General features: G+C 39.2%; 2 protein-coding genes across 2 annotated transcripts; both read left to right on the top strand.

The window, feature by feature from the left end:
• The first annotated feature begins 4,190 nt into the window (after nucleotides 1-4,190).
• On the top strand, nucleotides 4,191-6,846 carry nkx2.7 (NK2 transcription factor related 7). The gene is made up of 2 exons (XM_014161067.2): nucleotides 4,191-4,712; nucleotides 5,956-6,846. Exons 1-2 carry the CDS (start codon nucleotides 4,427-4,429, stop codon nucleotides 6,528-6,530), a joined length of 861 nt encoding a protein of 286 aa, XP_014016542.1. The 5' UTR covers nucleotides 4,191-4,426; the 3' UTR covers nucleotides 6,531-6,846.
• Nucleotides 6,847-20,720: 13,874 nt separating this feature from the next.
• nkx3-1 (NK3 homeobox 1) lies at nucleotides 20,721-21,912 on the top strand. The gene is given in 2 exon segments (NM_001141066.1): nucleotides 20,721-21,025; nucleotides 21,248-21,912. Coding segments are annotated over 2 exon segments (609 nt in total). The 5' UTR covers nucleotides 20,721-20,823; the 3' UTR covers nucleotides 21,655-21,912.
• The last annotated feature ends 1,023 nt before the right edge of the window (nucleotides 21,913-22,935 follow it).

The following is a 22,935-nucleotide window of genomic DNA, read 5'->3' as shown; positions in this document are numbered from 1 at the left end:
ATATAGACAATTTTGACTTTGCAGCTGGCCCATCTAGTGGAGATCGCTAATTCCTGCCTCCAGTACAAGACTCAACCTGAGAAAATAAGGGGGAAACACAAGCGCTGTACGTAACGTAACACCAGTGAGGAGCAAGAAGACTATAGCTTAGTCTGCTACTGGCAAATTAATCATTTCCACCTCCACACCAAAAGTAGACTTTTGCACCATCTCACAGAGCAGAGGTCCATCCAGCACACCCAGACTAACCAGCCCTAAACTATCAGTCTGAGAGTCACAGCCTGTCATGGTAAACGTCAGAAGCCCTACTGTAAGCTGTGCCAATAGTAATTATTCTCACTCTCATGGATGGGAATCTCACATAACATTTTGATGAAGATCTTTGGTGACAAATTGGTCATGAGAGAGGGGATTCTGCTTAAGTCAATGGAGGATGAGTCGAGCTCTCCTTTCAGCTGCTATCATCTCCCTATTTTGGAGTATGATTAATTAGGGTATTTTGTGGTAAACGTTACTTAACTGGCTTCTTATGTTACAGTGATGGGACAATTGATGGGATTAAGAGGGGAGGTTGTGCTGTAAGAGAAGAGGAGCTGCAGAGACTCAGAGAGCACTGCCTTCTGTAGGCTAATCAGCTCCAAGCGTTCACAGAACACAGGTGGGGTGTCATTAAGTCATTTAGTCATCAAACTGGACACCTTGAAATCCCCAAGGTAGCCTACCGTCTGCCTTCGAAACATTCCAAACAATTCCCAGCTGAAATGTATGCCTATAGAGTTGCTACATGAATTGCAGTAAAGGAGCTTTGAAGTTTTTGCTTGCTTGTTACTAGTTACAGTGTATTACATGAAATGTGCCAAAATCTTCCAAATAAACAACTTTTGTCAAACAAACCTTTTTACCTAATGTTATTGGTTAAATAGAAAAGGGGATTTTGTTATTTGATTTATGAATGCCTCATTTTGAATTCAGCTATTTTAAACTTAAAAGGACAGTCTACAGTTCAAACAATAACAAAGCGAACACCCCACCACTGTGTTTGTTAAGCAGATGAGGGAGGGATGGGGTTGGAGAAATGTACCACTCTCAAACTCATAGACTGAGCTATGGATGCAAGGACTGACAGACCATCATATCAAAATAATACCTTTAACATGTGTTTGGTTACAATTACATTGTTTATAAACATTGGAGTAAAACAGGCTTATATTTTGGGTTCTGATGGGGTATGATAATAGTAGAACTAAGCTCATGCAGCATTTATAAGTTATATTCTACAACAATCAATGGGTATATATCATTCATTTAAAATGATCCACCCCAAAAAAATGTGTCATCACAATTGTGCCCCAGGCCTGTGCCTCATAATAAAGTTGGTTATACTTTTTCATATTGTATTCTTGTTATAGAAAAATTATCCTAAAATCTGAGTGAATGACAAGTGAATTTTTAAAGTTCCCTTAAAACACACGGTGCTTCGATCACGCAGACATTTATTTCAAACATGCATTGACAGGTTTATATTCCTCTTAGAAAAGACACTGACGCGTGAAACGAGGAGACAATCCTGCAAGTAAACAGGAATTGAGAGTTTTGATAAACTGGTGCAGCTGGTCAATAAATCTGATTTAAAACAGTTAAATTAATATTTTCTACCACTACAAATTGTCTAAAAATATTAACTAAAAAAAAAGCATTGGTCAAATATATTTCACTAAACTGTTGACAGGAACATATAATATTCTTTGACTTGGGTCGAATTCTATATTGTATTAATAAAATCGTGTTTTTATTTATTTAACCAGGCAAGTCAGCTAAGAACAAATTTGTATTTACAATGACGGCCTAGGAACAGTGGGTTAACTGCCTTGTTCAGGGGCACAACGACACATTTTTACCTTGTCAGCTAGCAACCTGTCGGTTACTGGCCCAGCGCTCTAACCACCAGACTACCTGTCTCTAACCACTAGACTACCTGCCTCTAACCACAAGACTACCTGCCTCTAACCACTAGACTACCTGCCTCTAACCACTAGACTACCTGCCTCTAACCACTAGACTACCTGCCTCTAACCACTAGACTACCTGCCTCTAACCACTAGACTACCTGCCTCTAACCACTAGACTACCTGCCTCTAACCACTAGACTACCTGCCGCCCCAGCAGGCATCATGAGTGGCTAAAACAGTAAGCCTATACATACACATAACATATGAAGTAGTATTTTCGATTATTTGTACTAGTCATTTCCAACTTGTTTTGATAAAGGTCAGGAAGGCCTACATGGAACAATGTATTACGTTTGATAAATTGTCGAGAAATAGATTGGGTATGGATTGGGGGAAAGTATGCATAAATTATAAGTAATTATTTAGTCTGAATATACTGTAAGCATTTCGACTTTATTACTGACGATTTCGATTGTCATGACTGATAAATAAATGAAAGAAACATGTGCAGCTGTGGGCTATGCATCTATGCTACTGCCGGTACCCTATTTGAATTCCTCTTGTTGGACTTAAACGGAAAGTTTGGTTTAAAATCATAAGATCTCATATGTGCAAGCTCTTCTTAATTTAGGAAAAATGTAGGAGGCATTGCAAAGCTTCTGGACGTTGGGGTCAACTAATTTATATCCCATTCACGCATTCGGCTAAAATATGTTAATGTCTTCATTATTTACTTTTCACATTCCCTGCATTAGATGAGATGGAAATTGAATTGAGACTCTAACCTGTCTATTACATTGGGGCAGTGGAAGAGCTCATTAATGTTAAACCCTGGTCTCTCTTTTCTCTTCCGGCGCGTCTCAGCATTAGCCAAGCATTGCAGGCTGGCGCCGCGGCCTCTCCACTTCCACAACATTAGGTGTAATGTTACTGTTTGTTGTGGCCTAAGCATACTAATAGGTCGTTGGAAGTCAGCATCAGTGTAAACCTGAGCGACATCCACCTTGCCGGGCAAGATCACTCAACCATGAAGACCTGAACAACAATTGAGTAACCTACCCTGTCTCAACAGAAGCTCATGAATAGAGAGCCACTGGTTTGGCATCATGCAGTCCATGTGGTTATGGATAGTTATCGCAGCTGCGAGTTGAATTTAGTTTGCTGCGGCTGATATTAGAAGCACGTCTGCTTCAAATCCTAAAATCCTATTAAAACGCAATCAGCCTAAACTCCTCTGCAATAATCTCAGTTATGATGTCTATATCATACACTCTTAGAAAACAATATATGCTTGTCTTGCTTCATATATTGTACCCCTAAAGGCTTCATTCAGCATGCTTCCCATCCGAAACAGATCGGGTCAGTTAATGCATATATTCTGACGACATTTTGTGACGTTTTTGTTCGTTTTGGTCTTCGGCAAGGGTTTTTTCAGCTGTTCCTGTACAATAAATGTTTTCTCAAGGCAAGCAGAAGTTCTGGAGCTTAAGTCTACGCCCTTCGTCGGTTATTGGTCAACGGTGGAGATTCTTCAATGAAGAGTTTGTTGTCATTGTCAATAGACAATTCCTGTTTTTTCACTTCAGAAATACTGCACCAAACATCTTAGTTTGATGTAAAATTACGCATCTCCTTGGCAAAAGCGTCAAAATCAATGACAGATTTCTTGAGTTATCTTAGATAAATTCTGACTGTTTTGAGGAAGTGTATACTGGCTATGGTGTCTCAAGATGGGACAAACAGTAGTCTACTATTGCCACTTTTTCGAAATTTTCTAGCGAAGGTATGCGAGCACACTCGTTCGGTTCGCCTAGCCGAGTTCTAGCTGAACTCGCCTAGCCGAGTTCAGCTAGACACCAGCCGATCCAAAGCAGTTGGTTCAGTGAAGAAGAATCCCTAGGGTTCTGATCAAAGAACCCTACAAAAGGGTTATATATTGAACATTTAGGGGTGCCATATATGAAGAAAGCAATAGAACCCTTTTTGATTCTATCCAGAAACTTTTTATCTAAGAGTGTCCAACAGCCAAACTTTCTTCTTCGTCATCATCATCATCCTCAATAGCTAGGAGAAAATGTAGGCCTAATAACTTCCCATCCTCGCACCCCACCCCCATTCTGTCCATCCTTACCCAGATAAAGTGAGATGTCTCGTGTCACCGTGTAAGATGAGATAAAGGAGTGGTTAAAGTGCATGAGACAAGCGCATCACACACTTGGCTATTGGCAGTTTGGAGACGGTTTCTTGGAGTGCTGAAAGGTATGCCCTGATGATACTACACACGATACTGAGACCAGGTTGACGTTCAGACAGTGCTCATCAACTCACCTAGATCTAAGGAATTATTACATCCCTATTGAAGAACATTTGGAGAGCATCGCTAATATCTGTTGTATGATTGATTTCATTTGACCACGCTGAAACTGTGCAGTTACACATTTGTCTGTCTTAAAAATAATCCTGTGTATAAACTAGTGATGCTTCCCAGTCCAGTGACTTCAACGCCATTCTCGGTGAAGGATATTCTAAAGATGGAGCAGCAACATCACCCCCACCAAGGTTTCTTCTATCCAGATCAAGACGCACAGATGTCTCTGCAGCGCATGCACAGTGCACTTCGGAGCCTCGATTTACTTGACAGTCAGGATAAGTCGTGCTTCTCGGGGGCAACACAGATGAAATGCAGCCTGAGTTCGGAGGACATTGACATCCTGAGGGGCAGTTGTAGTTCAGCGGCTGAGGAGGAGACAAATGGGGACACAGGTAAATTAAAACGATGTCGTTAAAACACGCCGCGCTGACATCCAATGACAGATATTTCAGAAAAAAAAATATTCGATTGGGCTCTGTCAATTCAAGAACTGAATTAAAATGTAAAAACTAAAAAAAAAAAAAAACATTTTGAAACAAACTGAAGTACACCCTGAATTAAGCTATATGGAATTGGCCCCAATCCTGCCTCTTGATGCTGCATGACAGCCTGTCTCTCAACCTCATGCCACACCAAAATCTATTTTCATGAACAATATTATCAACATTTTTTAAAGGGGCAATGAGCTGTTGCTACATTCATTTTTGTACTTATAAATTAATGATATGTACCCATTGATTATTGAAGAATATAACATATTGGTGCCTCATGAGTTTGGTTCAACTGTCGTACCCTATCAGAACCAAAAATATAAGCTTGTTTTACTCCAATGTCTCTAAACAAAGTAAATGTAAGCAAACACTATATAGCCTCAAAACATTGTTAAAACTGTAATGTTTATTTTATGGATTGTCAGTCTTTACATCCATAGCTCTGTCTATGAGTTTGAGAATGGTTACATTTCTACAGCCTCATCCCGCAGCTTGTTAACCAAGCAGGTGTGCGGGTACGATGCTTTGCTATTGTTTCTACTGCTGATTGGCATTTTAATAGGCATGCACAACATTAAATATAAACTAGCTACCTCCTATTTTGAAAATGTTTTCCAAATATAAATTAATGGCAATGACGAGGCCTACCTATAGGAGAAAGTAAAGGCTAGTAAAGGGTAATGAATTTACCTTCTCACCACATTTAAATTAATCTCCGTGTGAGCTTCATATTGTGACATTGCTGATCTGCATAATGCGTAATGCAGTTAATACGGAGTGCATGTGACGCAGCAATTTCAATTGAAATAGGCCTAACCCACTGTGCAAAAACTGGGTGAATCAACGTTGTTTCCACGTCATTTCAACCCCAAAAAACAATGGGATGACGTTGAATCAACGTGGAAACTGATTGGATTTGCAAGAAGTCTTCAATGTAAGGTCATTTCCTATTTTTTACCCAACTTTTAACCTAAATCCAATGACATGGTGAATGTGTTTGTTAATTTCACGTTAGTTGACCACTCCACCAAATGTAAATCGGAACTAGAAGGTGAACTGACGTCTGTGCCCAGTGGGAAGTTTTTCACTAGGCAGTTTTCCAATGAAGGTATGTGTCTAACATTGCTATTTCTAATTATTGCAGGTATGGTTCTTGACGATTCGATGGGTTGTGATGGGAAAAATGACAATACCTATTCAGACAAGCCAAAGCAAAGATTGCGCAGAAAACCTCGCGTGCTATTTTCTCAAACGCAGGTTTTTGAGCTGGAACGGCGCTTCAAACAGCAGAGGTACCTTTCTGCACCAGAGAGGGACCACCTCGCCAATATTCTAAAGCTGACTTCTACTCAAGTCAAAATCTGGTTTCAAAACAGGAGGTACAAGTGCAAGCGGCAAAGACAAGACAAGTCTCTGGAATTGGCTGGATACCCGCCTCTACCACGAAGGGTGGCAGTACCCGTGTTGGTTCGAGATGGCAAACCGTGCATGGGAGGACCTCATTTAGCGCCATACAACGTGACAATTGGCTCTTACAACCCCTTATATGGATATGGTAATAACTCACATGGTTGCAGTTATCCGAGTATGCCATCCATACCAAGTCCCACGCAAATGTCCAACAACCATATAGTTGACGTGAACCTCATGGAAAATGTAGAGGGGCCATTCCAACAAGGACACTTTCAGGCAACTTTACCGGGGATAAGAGCGTGGTGAGAAACTATTCCAAAACAACCACCCAACTCTCATCAAGTTTTTTTCGTTTAGGTTTTTGTTTAGGTTTGGCTATGCAGCTACAAGGTTACTTGTGAATAACAACAACGAATAGGCAAATCCAAGTGTAGGCATATACTGTTTAACACGTTTATATTAGACAATATGTGTTTTATTCTAACTATGTGTATTGGTCTACTATAATTTCTTGTTTAACTATTTAGTTTTGTTTAGCTTATTTAACTAAGTTGATAATATTGCTCTAACGGACTTTGTTCAAGAAATTGTATTTTTGTACATGACAATAAACATTGATTTAATATTTTATTGTGCTGTGAGATCACGTCATCCTCTCTCTGCAACCCAATCATATTATATTTAGACTTGTATTAGACCTACAAGTACATCTACAACAAATAACACAAACGATTAAAACGATTAAAAACAACAATATCAACAGTCAAGGCCTAATGGGAATACTAATTGTATTATACGTTATATTATAAATTGCATTATAAGTCTTATAATACAATTATAGTTTTATTATTATTATTATTATACGGCCAAATTTATAATACATGTTGGGGGTTGCTCTATGCAGGGGATAAATGGTCCAAAACAAATAGGCTATAACGTTGCTTCATCTCTTTTAGAAGCATAAGGTCGTTGATCTCTTTATGAAACCATTATAGGGTTTTCATCGTTGAGCCTGAATTTAGCGTACGAATTTAAGTATGACTTGAGTTGACGTTGACAATTAATAGCCTAAATCTATACACGCCACAAATTGAGATTGGGCTTCTTCAAATAGCCTATTTGTAATGAGGTAGGACTAATTGCTCATCCAATTAACAACAATTACAATCAACACGCTACTGCTGTATTTTTTCCACTTAACGAATTAAGTTTTGTTTTCTTTACCCTGAAAACGAAAAAAACTAAAACAAAGCTCACTTTTCCTCACTGATAGCAGTGTAAAATAGCATTTTCATGTTTGTCAAATATTCGTTTTATATTGTTAGACCATATAAATTGTTGCTAAAGATATCGCTACATTGACATATGACCTGGCATAAGCCCAACGATTTAAATGGTTCCACAATCTTAATGCTATCAACCCAAAAGGTCATTATTGTTCCGTCGACAAAGCCGCTGAACAATGCCACACGCGATAAGGCCGAGGAGCCTGTCCTGTCATGGACCTTGGGTAAAGGTAAACAAACTCGTAGACACAGTGGCTCTTTTCCTCTTAACTTTCAATCAAATAGGGAAACAGCTTCCAATCTAACCTGTCAGCCATCGATAGGAGGGAGATACTAACACCAATTGTGCTAACTGGATTGCACAGTTTAGATAACTATCAGTGAATGTAGCCTAAAGTGCACCAAATTTGCACATTTACGTCAAGACTTGAAAATAACAGATTTCATGATAAAACGATATATAGCCTACTGCATTGTATCTTATGTATTCATATTCTGCTTACCTAAAATCCAATTACAGCTGTATAATTACATTTTTATAAAATGTACAATTATTTGTTGGTCGATTTATGTGTCATCAATTTAATCATTCAGGGATCCTGAGTGGCACAGCGTCTAAGGCACTGCATCGCAGTGCCAGTGGCTTCACTACAGACCCGGGTTTGATCCCTGGCTGTATCACAATTGTACACCACCATAGGGCGGTGTACAATTGGCCCAGCGTCATCCGGATTAGGGGAGGGTTTGGCCGGGGTAGGCCGTCATTGTAAATAAGAATTTGTTCTTAACTGACTTGCCTAGTTCAATAAAAAATAAAAAATAAATTATTTGGTAGCCAACCTGTGAATGTGGATTCCCTGTGTGGCTGCCTGCCTTAGCCCTGTGGGGCAGAGATAGTGGTGAGCTGAGGCACATCAGAGCTGAGATAAGGGAGAGAGTGTCTCAGAGCAGAATTTAGCAGCAGACAGAGTGGAGACCAAGACCTCTTGAGAAGATCAGATAAGATGTGTGTGTCGGAAGCTCAGTTTGAGGAGGAGATGGAATAAGGTTGGCACTTTGTTAAGGGCAAGATGAGACTCAGAGAATGGGGACGCATTGCATACCCTTTTCAAAGACCTGGGCTCATCAGCCGGTTTAGGACTTACATCACAGTCAGAATAGAGCAGACTATAAATGGTAGATGCTGTAACCAGTCATCACAGAGAAGTCCACCCTTTTGTGGATTGAAATGAATGGATTTTTTTCACAATGTTGATTACAAATCAGATACCCAATTTGCACTGAAGTAATGTTATTTATATTGAGGTGCTTGTTTTGGAATTGAAGACTAGTTACCGGTATGCTGTAATCTAAATTATTCAAACTCCATGAAAATAACTTGTTCTAACTGAATGGATACAAAACACATTTACTTTGATAAGGTGAGGGCATTACACAGTGATCCAAATGTGAGCCATGCTGTCACCGAGATCTTTTTGTACTGGACTGGAGCAAAAAGGTTCAGCCAGGGAAAACATCATACAGTGGTGTAGTCATTGGGATTACAGATTCAGCTCTGCCACCCGAGTCTTTACATCAAATATATCAGACAGTGAAATGTATGAGTCATCAACCTGAGGTAATCTCAAAGAACAAATGATCAGTCAGTTCAAGAATGTAAATACCACCTAGAATATAATGTATATGTGTCTAAGAAAGGCACAAATAGAATGTGTGTAGTGACCGGAAGATGTACTTACAATCTAGAATGTTGACAATTTAGTAGTACAAAAAAAAAGAAGTACAAATCGGCAAAAATTGATCAACCATTTTTAATACATAATGCATCCACACACCAATATGAATTTGAGCTTAAAGCCAGACATATTTGTTAAGCTGTTCAATGCGTTAACATGGTTTTCAGCCAGAATAGAAGTCAATGGACAAGGTAAGACAGCAATCCATGGTTTGGTTTAATTTCCCTGGCACCGTATCTACATGCTAATGTTTTAGCATTTGCGGCACAAGTCACATTCAAGTCATGGGACCGATATTAGCATTTTTCGCGCATCACGTTCCAAACGTCTATAAGTGATTTTGTTGAGCTTCACAATACATTTTACATACTTTCGGATTATCTGGACATGATGCGTGAAAAATGCTAATATCGGTCTCATGCCTTTAATGAAATTTGTGCCACAAATGCTAAAACATTAGCATGTGGAAACAGTGACAGGGAAACTTCACCAAAGCATGGACTGTAATTTGGGTGAACTATCCCTTTAAATCTGGATCCCCAACTGGCAGTCCACGGGCAGAATTTTGCTCGCAGATGGTTTTATTTCCCCCCAGAAGTTATCTGAGCAAAAAAAATATGATTATGTATACAATACCAGTCAAAAGTTTGGACAAACCTACTCATTCAAGGGTTTTTCTTTATTTGTACTATTTTCTACATTGTAGAATAATAGTGAAGACATCAAAACTAGGAAATAACACAGATGGAATATTGTAGTAACCAAAAAAGTGTTAAAACAAGTCAAAACATATTTTAGATTTTAGATTGTTCAAAGTTGCCACCCTTTGCCTTGATGACAGCTTTGCAGAATCTTGGCATTCTCTCAACCAGCTTCATGAGGTAGTCACCTGGAATGCTTTTCCAACAGTCTTGAAGGAGTTCCCACATATGCTGAGCACTTGTTGGCTGCTTTTCCCTCACTCTGCGGACCAACTCATCCCAAACCATCTCAATTGGGTTGAGGTCGGGTGATTGTGGAGGCCAGGTCATCTGATGCAGCACTCCATCACTATCCTTTTTGGTCAAATAGTCCTTACACAGCCTGGAGTTGTGTTGGGTCATTGTCCTGTTGAAAAACTAATTATAGTCCCACTAAGAGCAAACCAGATGGGATGGCGTATCACTGCAGAATGCAGACACAGTGGTTGGAAGCAAAAATCTCACATTTGGACTCATCAGACCATAGGACAGATTTCCACCGGTCGAATGTCCATTGCTCGTATTTCAAGGTTTAAGCAAGTCTCTTCTTCTTATTTGTGTCCTTTAGTAGTGGATTCTTTGCAGAAATTTGACCATGAAGGAAGGCCTGATTCACGCAGTCTCCTGATGATGTTGATGTTTGATGTTGAGATGTCTGTTACTTGAACTGTGTTGAGCATTTATTTGGGCTGCAATCTGAGGTGCATTTAATTGCCGATTTCTGAGGCTGGTAACTCTAATGAACGTATCCTCTGCAGCAGAGGTAACTCTGGGTCTTTCTTTCCTGTGGTGGTCTTCATGAGAGCCAGTTTAATCATTGCCCTTGATGGTTTTTGCGACTGCACTTGAAGAAACTTTCAAAGTTCTTGACATTTTCTGGATTGACTGACCTTCATGTCTAAAAGCAATGATGGACTGTTGTTTCTCTTTACTTATTTGAGCTGTTCTTGCAATAATATGGACTTGGTCTTTTACCAAATAGGGCTTTCTTCTCTTTACCACCCCTACCTTATCACAACACAACTGATTGGCTCAAACGCATTAAGAAAGAAAGAAATTCCACAAATTAACTTTTAAGAAGGCACACCTGTTATTCCAGGTGACTACCTCATGAAGCTGGTTGAGAGAATGCCAAGAGTGTGCAAAGCTGTCATCAAGGCAAAGGGTGGCTACTTCGAAGAATCTCAAATCTCAAATATATTTTGATTTGTTTAACACTTTTTTGTTTACTACATGATTCCATGTGTTATTTCATAGTTTTGTCTTCACTATTATTCTACAATGTAGAAAATAGTAAAAATGAACAAAACCCTTGAATGACTATGTCCAAACTTTTGACTGAAACTGCATCTCTGCCCCATTGCAAAATGAGTAGAATTGCATTAATAAAGGTGTTATAAAATAGCTAAATTGTTTCTCTGCCCCATGACAAAATGTGTAGAACTGCAGAAAAATTGCATTAAAACTGCAACATTTTCTCTATGCCCCATTGCAAAATGTGTATAATTGCAGGAATATATATATATGTCCAAACTGTATAGTTGAAGACAAAAGACTGTAAAAACACTAGGAAATCAGCTTCAAGTGATTTTAACTTTGGAAACCATTTCCCAAGTATTCCCATGCATAATAGAGACATATGATCGTATTCAAAAGAAAGCAAAGTTTGAAATGATTATATTTTAGTCAAATATTATATCTGTTTGGGCTTCTTGCAGTCAATTTGCAGTCTACAAATGATTTGTAATCATGTTCCGGCCCCTCGACCATCCGCTCAAGAAGAAATTATCCCGCAACTGGATCTAGTTGATGATCCCTGCTTTAAGTGATCTTCATCTGTGATATCAAGCCATGTTTAGAACAGTTTGTCAAGCCATGTTTAGAACAGTTTGTCAAGCCATGTTTAGAACAGTTTGTCAAGCCATGTTTAGAACAGTTTGTCAAGCCATGTTTAGAACAGTTTGTCAAGCCATGTTTAGAACAGTTTGTCAAGCCATGTTTAGAACAGTTTGTCAAGCCATGTTTAGAACAGTTTGTCAAGCGATGTTTGATTTGAACAGTTTGTCCAAATCAAACCAGGACATAAGCACTTCCCCCTCATGGCCTAGATCTAAACATCTGCAGATGGACATGCTCTTACTCAAGACGCATCACTCAACTGTCTACCATTCATAAACACTCTTTTGTCCCCTGGCTAGGATGTGCTGCAACTTACTGAAATACTGGAAAGACAACATTCTCAACAACTTTAAACAACTCATACGTGTGCTGTTTGTATTGATAAGTTGTTTGATGCTGTTGTGAAAACAGTTAGAAAATAACTTGGAGTTCTCTCTATTTAATCAATACTCTTCCATCTATCCCACCAATGACTGAAATCTGCGTCGCAGGATTAAAATTATGCTGAATAGAATAACAGTTGTAAAATTATGTCAACAGTGTTCGTGACCAGAGATGTAATTGAAACAGAGGCATGCCATCTCAATGATATCTGTTATTGGGATAAAAGTATGAAACATATACACAGAACAATGCAATGCGGACATTGGAAATGGCTTAATACTGACACCACTGTTCATTCATGATGATGACTACATTCACACCATGAGGATGTGATACAGGCAGCCCACCAAAGGCTTTTGACTTACTTACTTACTATGGGCCTAAGTAAGTCAGTAAGTAAGTCAGTAAATAACCAAAGTCTATTTAGTCAGGGATAAAAAATTAGGACAGATATTCCATTTCCGTCCTCCTTTACTTCTACCTATATCCCTATATTGTGGCTGTTTTTTTCTACATTGCCCAAACTTTAACCAAACAGTAGCCATAGTACATTTCAGATTTCCTGTCCATCTAAGCTACAATAAGAAAACAGTAAAAGATACCAACAAAATTGCATGTCAAATATAATTCAGGTTGGAACGTTTAGTGCAGAGGAGGCTGGTGGGAGGAGCTATAGGAGGACAGGCTCATTGTAATGGCTGGAATGGAATGAATGGTACGGTATCAAACACATCAATCATATGGAAACAGGATGTTTGACGTCATTCCATTAATTCCATTACAGCCATTACAATGAGCCGTCCTTCTATAGCTCCTCCCACCAGCCTCCTTTGGTTTACTGTGCAAATCAACCAAATATATTTGCAATGGAGCCTTCTGCCATAACACTGCAACTAATTTCAAGATGACAACCAGCCAGGTGTAATCCATATACATCCCCATGATCACTCCCGTCTACAGTATATACTGTACATGCAGTGACTGATTACCTTCTTGCCTGGGGAGTTGAACGTTTTAAAAACATAATATGGCCTTGGAGCCCCCTCTGCTGGCGAGACCACCATACTGTATCTCTACAGACTCACACACAATATAAACAGGCAGAACCAAGAGCATGACTGGCTGAAGACAATGTTCACAGCCAACAGGGATAGATGGCTCTCCTCCTAAAATCATAACTGTCAACTATGTCAGACTCTGAGCCAACACAGATTAGCCGTTGACACAAAATATCACTGACAGACAGGCAGGAGAGCGGGTGTATTCATTCTCTATCTACTAAATAAACAACATCTGAAATAATATTTTCTCAACTACTTAAATACAGCAGTAATCATAACATTCATCCTAAATAGAGATAACCAACTTCCTCAGAATAGCATGACCCCACTTTTATGACACACTTGCAAGGAAAACAGCAACAAAGTGCTACTACACAACAAAAAGGCCACAACACTTGTTGTAAGTGTGAAAATCATTTTAAGCCTGGCTGTCTTACTACAACTATCATTAAATGTTTCCTTTTTTACATTTCTCACTGAAACAAGATTCATAACATATTACGGTACATAAATGATGACAACAGTGCAGTGATGATCGGTTTCAATTGACCTTTTGGTGTAGATTATTACTAGATTGATTCTTGAAAACAAAGAACAGATGCATATATTTGGTAGGCTTAAATTACCCTACACAGTATACATAGATTCTAACTACCTTTAGCGCCTATTGACGATAGTATGTATCTTCTGGCCAGGGGAATTTTGTTAAGAGCCACGGCGCTTGCTCTTACAGTTTTGGAAACATGAGGAACGTATCTTTCATATCAGCCAGCTATAAATAACTCATTTTAAAAAAAGGTTAAATTACTACACACCTTTATAGGGTTAGGGTTTGTGTTCACACACGGCCATGTTACAGCTCTTGTTTATGGAAAACAGAAGGAAGACAGGTGACCACCTGTGCTAATTAGCGATATAACATGCTCCGAACACCTGTGTTTAAGCGTAACTCGGGAAGTGTAGCTGAAGTGTAGTTTCGTCAGATGGGGGCATCCATAGCTGTATGGATCTGTGCAAAACTGCTACAGAAAGTTTTTTTTTAAGGATTCTTTCTCACTGATGAAAGATAAGGGCCATATGCTTCGAGAACTGTGTCGCAAGCGATGATTATTGGCATTTCTAAATGTTAAAACGCAGTTTAGGATTGTAGATCACATGAGCCAGTCGTGGATGAAGCTAATGGCTGAAAACTTTAGGGAGAAGGCAGAATGCCGTCTAGAGTTTTCGAAAGCTATATCATACCAAAATGAAACAAATGTATAAAATGTTGCAATAAACGGTAAGGGAATGGTGTAACACTAATTGTTGTCAGATAATATGCAATATAGATTGAACAAATCTAGTTTAACTTGTGAAAACATCATGCATTTTCAATGCTCTCAATTGGTGGGAGTTTGGAGAGGGCACTAGTGGAGAGACATGCTTGCCTAGTGCTTCTTCAACACAGGGCAGGTCAGGGTCTACATGTAAAGTTGAGGAAGCGAGAGTTGCAAGATTTTGTACTGTTTGAATTACATCAGGTGAACCACAAATACCTCCTTCAGTAAGTTTAATCAGCTGGAACTTTGGAAATAGCAGAAGGCTAAATCACACTTTCTGTCCATCTCGAGCCTGTTGTTTTGTTTGCTTTTCTTTTCGTCCTATAGCCTAACATTGTATATTTAGGCCTAGCCCAATAATGGACTAAAGGAGCCCAACGTTACTCCTTATAGTCCAATGACCTTACATGTTCTGTATAGAGATGAATTGGCTCTGGCAGCCAAAACAGCCAACTACTCCATCTAAACGTAAATCTATTCTCAATTGTTATGGTTCTAGAAACATAAAGCCCTCTACACATCACATTAAAATAATTTTACTAATGCCAAATATAAACCTACTGTACACTATTTTAACCGGTTTTAACACAGTTGCAGCCGACAATATTTTTCAGTGACAACACGGTTATGGCGTCCGTCTTCAGTTTACACACAAGTATTCAGAAACACAGATAGCTAATTAGCACAGGTAGTCGACTGTCTCCCGAAAACCACCGCTGTAACATGGAAATATGGCTGTGTGGGAACCCTAAAAAGTGTATCAATTTAACCTTTTCTAATTATTATTTCTCGCTGATATGAAAGATAAGGTCCTTATGCTTCCAATACCCGTACCGCAAGCCATGCCTGTTAATGTTCGGACCGAGAGTCAGGCTGTTTAACAAAACCCCCCCAATACAGACGACGCCTTCGTCCAATTACTTACGTGTAATGTCATGGAACTGAGAGTGACGATCAACGGCTAGGTATGATATGTTATTGGTACATTTCATTTACCTACCATTCCGTCCCATCTGAGTCGACACAATGTTTATAGTGCACATGAACATTCTCAAGACTCACGAGGAAGGAAGAAGTTCATTTTATTTTATTTCCATCCTCTTCTGTTAAAAATGCCTGGTCCTGTAGCTGGCGCGTTCCAATCTTTATACGTGGTCTTCCCGCCAGGACGGCAATATTGTGAATGAGTGGTCTGTAAATTGGTAATTAAATGACGTTGACGTTTCTTTTATGAAAGGGTTCTGGTGACGATTATGTCTGCTTTGGACTATTATTATAGTCTTACAATGTAGCCTAATGTAAATATAACATTTGATTACTTTGTAAATTGAACATCTGAATCCCTATTGTCATGTGTAAATAAAATCACAACTTCTGCACCTGATCCATCTGCCTCCTGCAACATTTATGTTGTACATGGACCTTTTTTTTACATACCCCTTTAGACCATAGGCTATGTGCCAAGTGAGAGATAAGTGTTGGATCCTTTGCTGTGCTGCATTTGCACCAATAGAGGGCATCTCCACTTCATGATACAGTAGGTGTTAGCCAGACTCATCTCAATGAGGGTTGCACAATGAAACATGAAACATCTGGACAACTTTTTAGAACATTTGATGGTGCTGTATTGAGGCAAAAAGTAGAAAAAAGTGATGTGTATATTAAATGTATAATGTATTATTATATTCATTACAAACAGAATGAATTACACAAAACACAATTGATAATGTAGGCCTACTAATAAGACAGATAGAACAATGAGCCAGACAGTATTTCACCAGATGTATAAATGTGAAGCATCCGGTTGTCGTTTCCACTGACTACCAAATATGGTGATGAGAAGAAGCCCAGTGGCCGGCAGTGGGAGAAAATGGAGCAATGTTTTTGGCTGACATTCTGCTCATTTTCTCATCAATGAAACATTTGCTCTACATAACGTTTTCTGTTTCCAAAACTAGAATCTGTAACAAACAGAGTGGACTGCATTTTGTAGACTTTACCCTTTGCCAAAGTTGTCAAAAAGTGTATTGTTTAGAAGAATTCTAGGGTGAATTGAGTTATTGCACACACACACACTTCACAGTGCCCTAACGGAAATATGATAATAAATGCTAGAACACGCTAATAGGATCTCACTAGCTCATGCTTGGCTCTGCTCACCTCCTTGCTTGTTCGGCCCACTATGATTAATTTGCTCCCATTGGAAACAACAGGCTTTGGTCTATCTTGGGTTAATTATAAAAATCTTTGATAATAAGGTAAAATGTGCAAAATATCCACATCCATTTTGTTTCATATTCAACTATTCACTCATCTCAGTCAGGAACATAGCACTGAGGTACTGAATAAAAACGGAAGTCTGATAGTCCAAACCAAGACTTCCTGACTGGGTAGAAACAAAACAACAGACTGTAACACATTATTATGTAGGGTGGAAGACTAATGCCTTCCTAGGCTAAAGGGTCAGATTGTAAAAAGCCAACATCTGGTGTGGCCGTGTGGGGCCAGCCAAGTGAAAGCTACTACATATCTGCACCATCCTATGAACTTTAGGCACACAATGGTGGTCTACAAGAGAGACAGAGACCAGTGTCCACATGATATGAGAAATGCTATCTTAATTACACAGCTTGTTTAATAGTCAGGGTAGAGGATGACATAGCCAGGATACTGGATAAACAGGGTTTGTGCATTTACAATTAAGATAGCCATCGGGGGAAAACATTAAACAGGAAAGAGACTCAAAGACGTACACCCGGGATAAAGACACTGTGAGAAGATATATCCTACAGTGAAACTTACTCACAGAGGGAGCTGGGGGAGAGAGGCAGACAGAGAAAGAATTCAAGGTGAACCTTATCAAACAAAACATCTTAATACAATGTTTACATGAAAGCAACTCATGTTTGAAATGAAGTTGGACCCTAAAATATCCATGCTCTGGTAAAGTTTTTCTACTTAAAGTACTAGGCTACATGATCTACTTAGAAAGGTAACTCAAATCAACCTGACCTCCGTTGAGATCCAATCTGTCATATAAAATAAGGGGAATAAACAAAACTGGGGGTATTATGAATTGACAATAAATTCAAGTACATTTCTAAAGCAAACGTGTTATTTGCATTTGACCTGCAGTGTAATAAAAAATAAGGGAAAGTAAAATTGAACGTAGAATGAGTAGCTTTCCATGGTATGGTGTGGTAGGGAAGAGAGATGTCAAGGGAAGCTGATGGAGGTAATAGGCGAGGGCAGAGGGCATGTGGAGGAAAACGGATCTGTTTGTCATCCCTAGATTATTGTTATTACAAACAGAGCCTCAATTCTCAGAGGACTAGTGCCACTGCAATACCCCCCTTTTCCAGGCAGAGGTCAGGCAGAAAATGGTAGAGCACAACAAACAAACAGCCGTTGAACAATGTATTTGTCGGTTAAGGAGCCGGCCTAAATCTGCTGAACACATTACCCACTCCAAGACGGCTGACCACCCACCCTGACCCCTCCCTGGCACTAGCAGCCCACTGCAGGCGAAGACACAAGGGTCACTTACTCCCCTAGACCTGAGGTAACAGGGGCCTTAAACCCAGGCCATGGCTGTAATGAATATGACTATCCTGTTACAAACACTTAGTAATAAATCTCTCAATAATACATTTCACAGCTGCAATAACGAGCACAAGACAAAGGGCCACATCCCCAGATCTTCCAAGTCCTATCTGATCACATCACAATAGTATTTCCACTATTGAACAGTAATATTTTATTCATTAATCCTGCCATTTCTAAAGATCAGGGAGACACTGGTAAATGCAGTTCTGCATTGAATTTCTTATACTAACAAATACATATAAATATTAATAATTTCATCCATGCAATATTATCTATAGAATGGTTAATTTTACTTAATCGTGAAGTCACACATATGGACTGCCATGACATAAAGAGATTTTTATTTTAATAAAACAATGTAAATTGAGCACAGCAGGTCTGTTCCTATCATTAGTCATCTAGGGCATATGGGTGGCAGGTAGCCTATCAGTTAAGAGTGTTGGGACAGTAAGCGAAAAGTCGAATCCCTGAGCTGACTAGGTGAAAAATCTGTCTGTGCCCTTGAGCAAGGCACTTAACCCTAACTGTTCTGGATAAGATTGTCTGCTAAATAAATAAAATAAAATCTAATGACATCAACACAGGGCCGGCTCAAGCGGGCCAAATCTTTTAGTGGCCCCCTTCTTGTCTGAGGAGAGAAATATGTATTTTTTAAAGTTAATTTCCTGCAATTATACACATTTTGCAATGGGTGGGGCATAGAGAAAATTTTGCAGTTTTAAAGCAATTTTTCTGCAGTTCTACACATTTTGTCATGGGGCAGAGAAAACATTTAGCAATTTTATAACACCTTTAATGCAATTCTACTCATTTTGCAATGGGGCAGAGATGCAGTTTCAGTCAAAAGTTTGGACATACTCATTCAAGGGTTTTTGTTCATTTTTACTATTTTCTACATTGTAGAATAATAGTGAAGACATTAAAACGATGACATAACACATATTGAATCATGTAGTAACCAAAAAAGTGTTAAACAAATCAAAACAATTTTATATTTGAGATTCTTCAAAGTAGCCACCCTTTGCTTTGATGACAGCTTTGCACACTCTTGGCATTCTCTCAACCAGCTTCATGAGGTAGTCACCTGGAATGCATTTCAATTAACAGGTGTGCCTTGTTAAAAGTTAATTTGTGGAATTTCTTTCCTTCTTAATGTATTTGAGCCAATCAGTTGTGTTGTGACAAAGTAGGGTTGGTATACAGAAGAAAGCCCTATTTGGGAACAGACCAAGTCCATATATGCTCAAATAAGCAAAGAGAAATAACAGTCCATCGTTACTTTAAGACATGAAGGTCAGTCAATCCGGAAAATTTCAGGAAATTTTAAAGTTTCTTCAAGTGCAGTCGCAAAAACCCTCAAGCTCTATGATGAAATTAGCTCTCACGAGCACCGCCACAGGAAAGGAAGACCCATAGTTACCTCTGCTGCAGAGGATACGTTCATTAGAGTTACCAGCCTCAGAAATTGCAGCCCAAATAAATGCTTTACAGAGTTCAAGTAACAGACACATCTCAACACCAACTGTTCAGAGGAGACTGTGTGAATCAGGCCTTCATGGTCGAATTGCTGCAAAAAAATCACTACTAAAGGACACCAATAAGAAGAAGAGACTTGCTTGGACCAAGAAACACAAGTAATTGACATTTGCCATTTGCTTTGCTGGTGACAATGTCTGTGATTTATTTAGAATTCAAAGCACAGTTAACCAGCATGGCTACCACAGCATTCTGCAGTGATACGCCATCCCATCTGGTTTGCGCTTAGTGGGACTATCATTTTTTTCCAACAGGATAATGACCCAACACACCTCCAGGCTGTGTAAGAGCTATTTGACCAAAAAGGAGAGTGATGGAGTGCTGTATCAGATGACCTGGCCTCCACAATCACCTGACCTCAACCCAATTGAGATGGTTTGGGATGAGTTGGTCCGCAGAGTGAAGGAAAAGCAGCCAACAAGTGCTCAGCATAAGTGGGAAATCCTTCAAGACTGTTGGAAAAGCTTTCCAGGTGAAGCTGGTTGAGAGAATGCCAAGAGTGTGCAAAGCTGTCATTAAGGCAAAGGGTGGCTACTTTGAAGAATCTCAAATATAACATATATTTTGACATGTTTAACACTTTTTTGGTTACTACATTATTCCATATGTGTTATTTCATAGTGTTGATGTCTTCACTACTATTCTACAATGTAGAAAATAGTAAAAATAAAGAAAAACTCTTGAATGAGAAGGTGTGTCCAAACTTTTGACAGGTAGTGCACATTTGTGAAGTTTTCTGCAGTTCTACACATTTGACATTGGGGCGTAGAGAAAATTGTGCAACTTAATTAAACTAATTCATGCAATTCTAATCATTTGCCATGTGGCAGAGATACATTTGCGTCGACGAGAAGACCCGCCTCGCCAGTCGCTGCTGCTGTCATGACCACTACAGTATTAGTATAAATTGAGGCGCCAGTAAGATATGAGTTAGCCCAGTGTCCGGGACAACATTCCGTACTTGGCTTGCGCGCTTCTTTCAAGCCTTTGTCGACATTCGTTGGCCAATTAAGTGGATTACTAACTGCAGAAATGTCGGAGACTGTCAAGCCACTAACTTCATTTTTTATCGAGGACATCTTGTCCATTAAAGAAAAGACACGGCTAAACGTAAGGTGCTCTTCTTCACACAAGTCCAAGGAGGGATGCGCTCAATGGAATAACCAACAGCACGATCAGGGATCACAGTCAGCGGAACTTTGCCCAAAGCATACAGCATTTAGAGCGCGGAAAGGTGAGCACATTGGATCTTATTTAGGCTACGTATAGAAACTGTAGGCCTATAGGCAAATGTATATTTTGACGGTGGTGTGCCAGATTCCCTGGAATCACACACATTTATAAAAGGTAATATTCGATCTATGAACCTGTGGAGTAGGCGGCTCACCTGTCAATTGTCAACTTTTGACGCAAGCCACCACACCACAAACGGGCTAATCATGAATTTCTTTTACAGATTCCATCGCCACCTCTAGTTCCAGCACCCCAGATGCTATGAAAAGTTTTACATCAGCGGGCAAACCGAAACGCTCGCGCGCTGCCTTTTCTCATCTGCAAGTGCTAGAACTGGAGACTAAATTTAACCAGCAGAAGTACCTGTCCGCTCCTGAAAGAGCCAATCTTGCTAACACGTTGAGACTGACGGAGACGCAAATTAAAATCTGGTTTCAGAACAGAAGATACAAAACCAAACGCAAGCAGCAAGCTACGGAGTACTGTAAGGATATATTTCAAAAGTCAGAAGGACTAAATACAGAGGACGATTTAGTCAGAGCATCACTTCTCACTACGTTGTACAAAACATATCAATTCCGACCATATGTGTATGACTTTAATCGCACATGGAGACCAACACTGTGGTGAACATTAAATATACTGGATAATATTAATGTCAATATGGTCACTATTCCTTATGAGGGAGCATATTAAGCTAAGTATGTAACAGGTATTTGATCTACTTTTCTATGGCTATACACTGTAACCTACCTATGTCAAACTGTCAGCTGTCATTTTTGTATTTGTAGCCTATACCTATAAGTATGCTATCACAGCAAAAATTATTATTTATTAGTTTTTTCCCTGAAAATGTATGTTGCAAGAAAATAAAGAGTGACTGATTTGAAGTTGAGACTAAGTAATCCAAATGATATTGCAGTGTCAAGGTCTATGCAAAGTTTTGCCAGTTGTAGTAATAGAAATCGTGCTACATTTGTCAGTACCCATGCAGCTCACCATTTCATTTAGAGAGTAGCCTAGTTATGGTTATTAAAAATGAAACAGTGTTTACTCTTTCCATTTTGCTGAGTTACAGCCAAGAAACCATAAATGGTACTATTCTGAGCTCTGAGATGATTAAGATAAAGAACACTATGTACTGGGCCATGGCTGGTTGTGGAAATAAGGTGTGACTCAACAGTTATTTTGCCATTTCTTGACAAACACCTCTCCCTGTGCGAGCCATGAGTGTTGCTTTAAACTGAATGTATATACTTACATGCAGGAATGAATGCTTGAAATAGGGTCTACAGAAACTGTTGCTCGAGGAAAACAATGGTTGTACCTGTAGTTAAACTCTGATAATACTAGCAAATTGCATGAGCAGATAAGGGTTTGGCTGGAAAACCTGAGTGATGAGGGCCTTCTCTAAACAACAATGTTTGTCTTCTTTAACAGATAGATAGCCCCTATCCATCAATTTAAACTGAGACTTGATTCAACATCAACTTGTCTTTAAAAAAAAACTAGAATCTAAACCCTGTCTAAGCCGGGGAGGGGTTCTACTAAGCCAGTGGTTCCCAAACTTTTTATAGTCCCGTACCCCTTCAAACATTCAACCTGCAGCTGCTTACCCCCTCTAGCACCAGGGTCACTCTCAAACGTTTTTTTTTTGTTGCCATCATTGTAAGCCTGCCACACACACACACTATACAATACATTTATTAAACATAAGAATAAGTATGAGTTTTTGTCACAACCCGGGTCGTGGGAGGTGACAAAGAGCTCTTATAGGACCAGGGCACAAATAATAATATAATAATAATCAATAATTTTGCTCTTTATTTAACCATCTTACATATAAAACCTTATTTGTTCATCGAAAATTGTGAGTAACTCACCACAGGTTAATGAGAAGGGTATGCTTGA

Source organism: Salmo salar, chromosome ssa20 (genome assembly GCF_905237065.1).
Source record: "Salmo salar chromosome ssa20, Ssal_v3.1, whole genome shotgun sequence".
NCBI lineage: Eukaryota > Metazoa > Chordata > Actinopteri > Salmoniformes > Salmonidae > Salmo > Salmo salar.
This window is presented reverse-complemented; position numbering and strand designations above follow the sequence as displayed.

Excerpts from the sequence above, each read along its gene's own strand:
- nkx2.7 (XM_014161067.2), top strand. The coding sequence starts at position 4,427 with ATGCTTCCCAGTCCAGTGACTTCAACGCCATTCTCGGTGAAGGATATT. Across the intron at positions 4,713-5,955 it reads GGAGACAAATGGGGACACAG|GTATGGTTCTTGACGATTCG; the intron begins GTAAATTAAAAC and ends TAATTATTGCAG.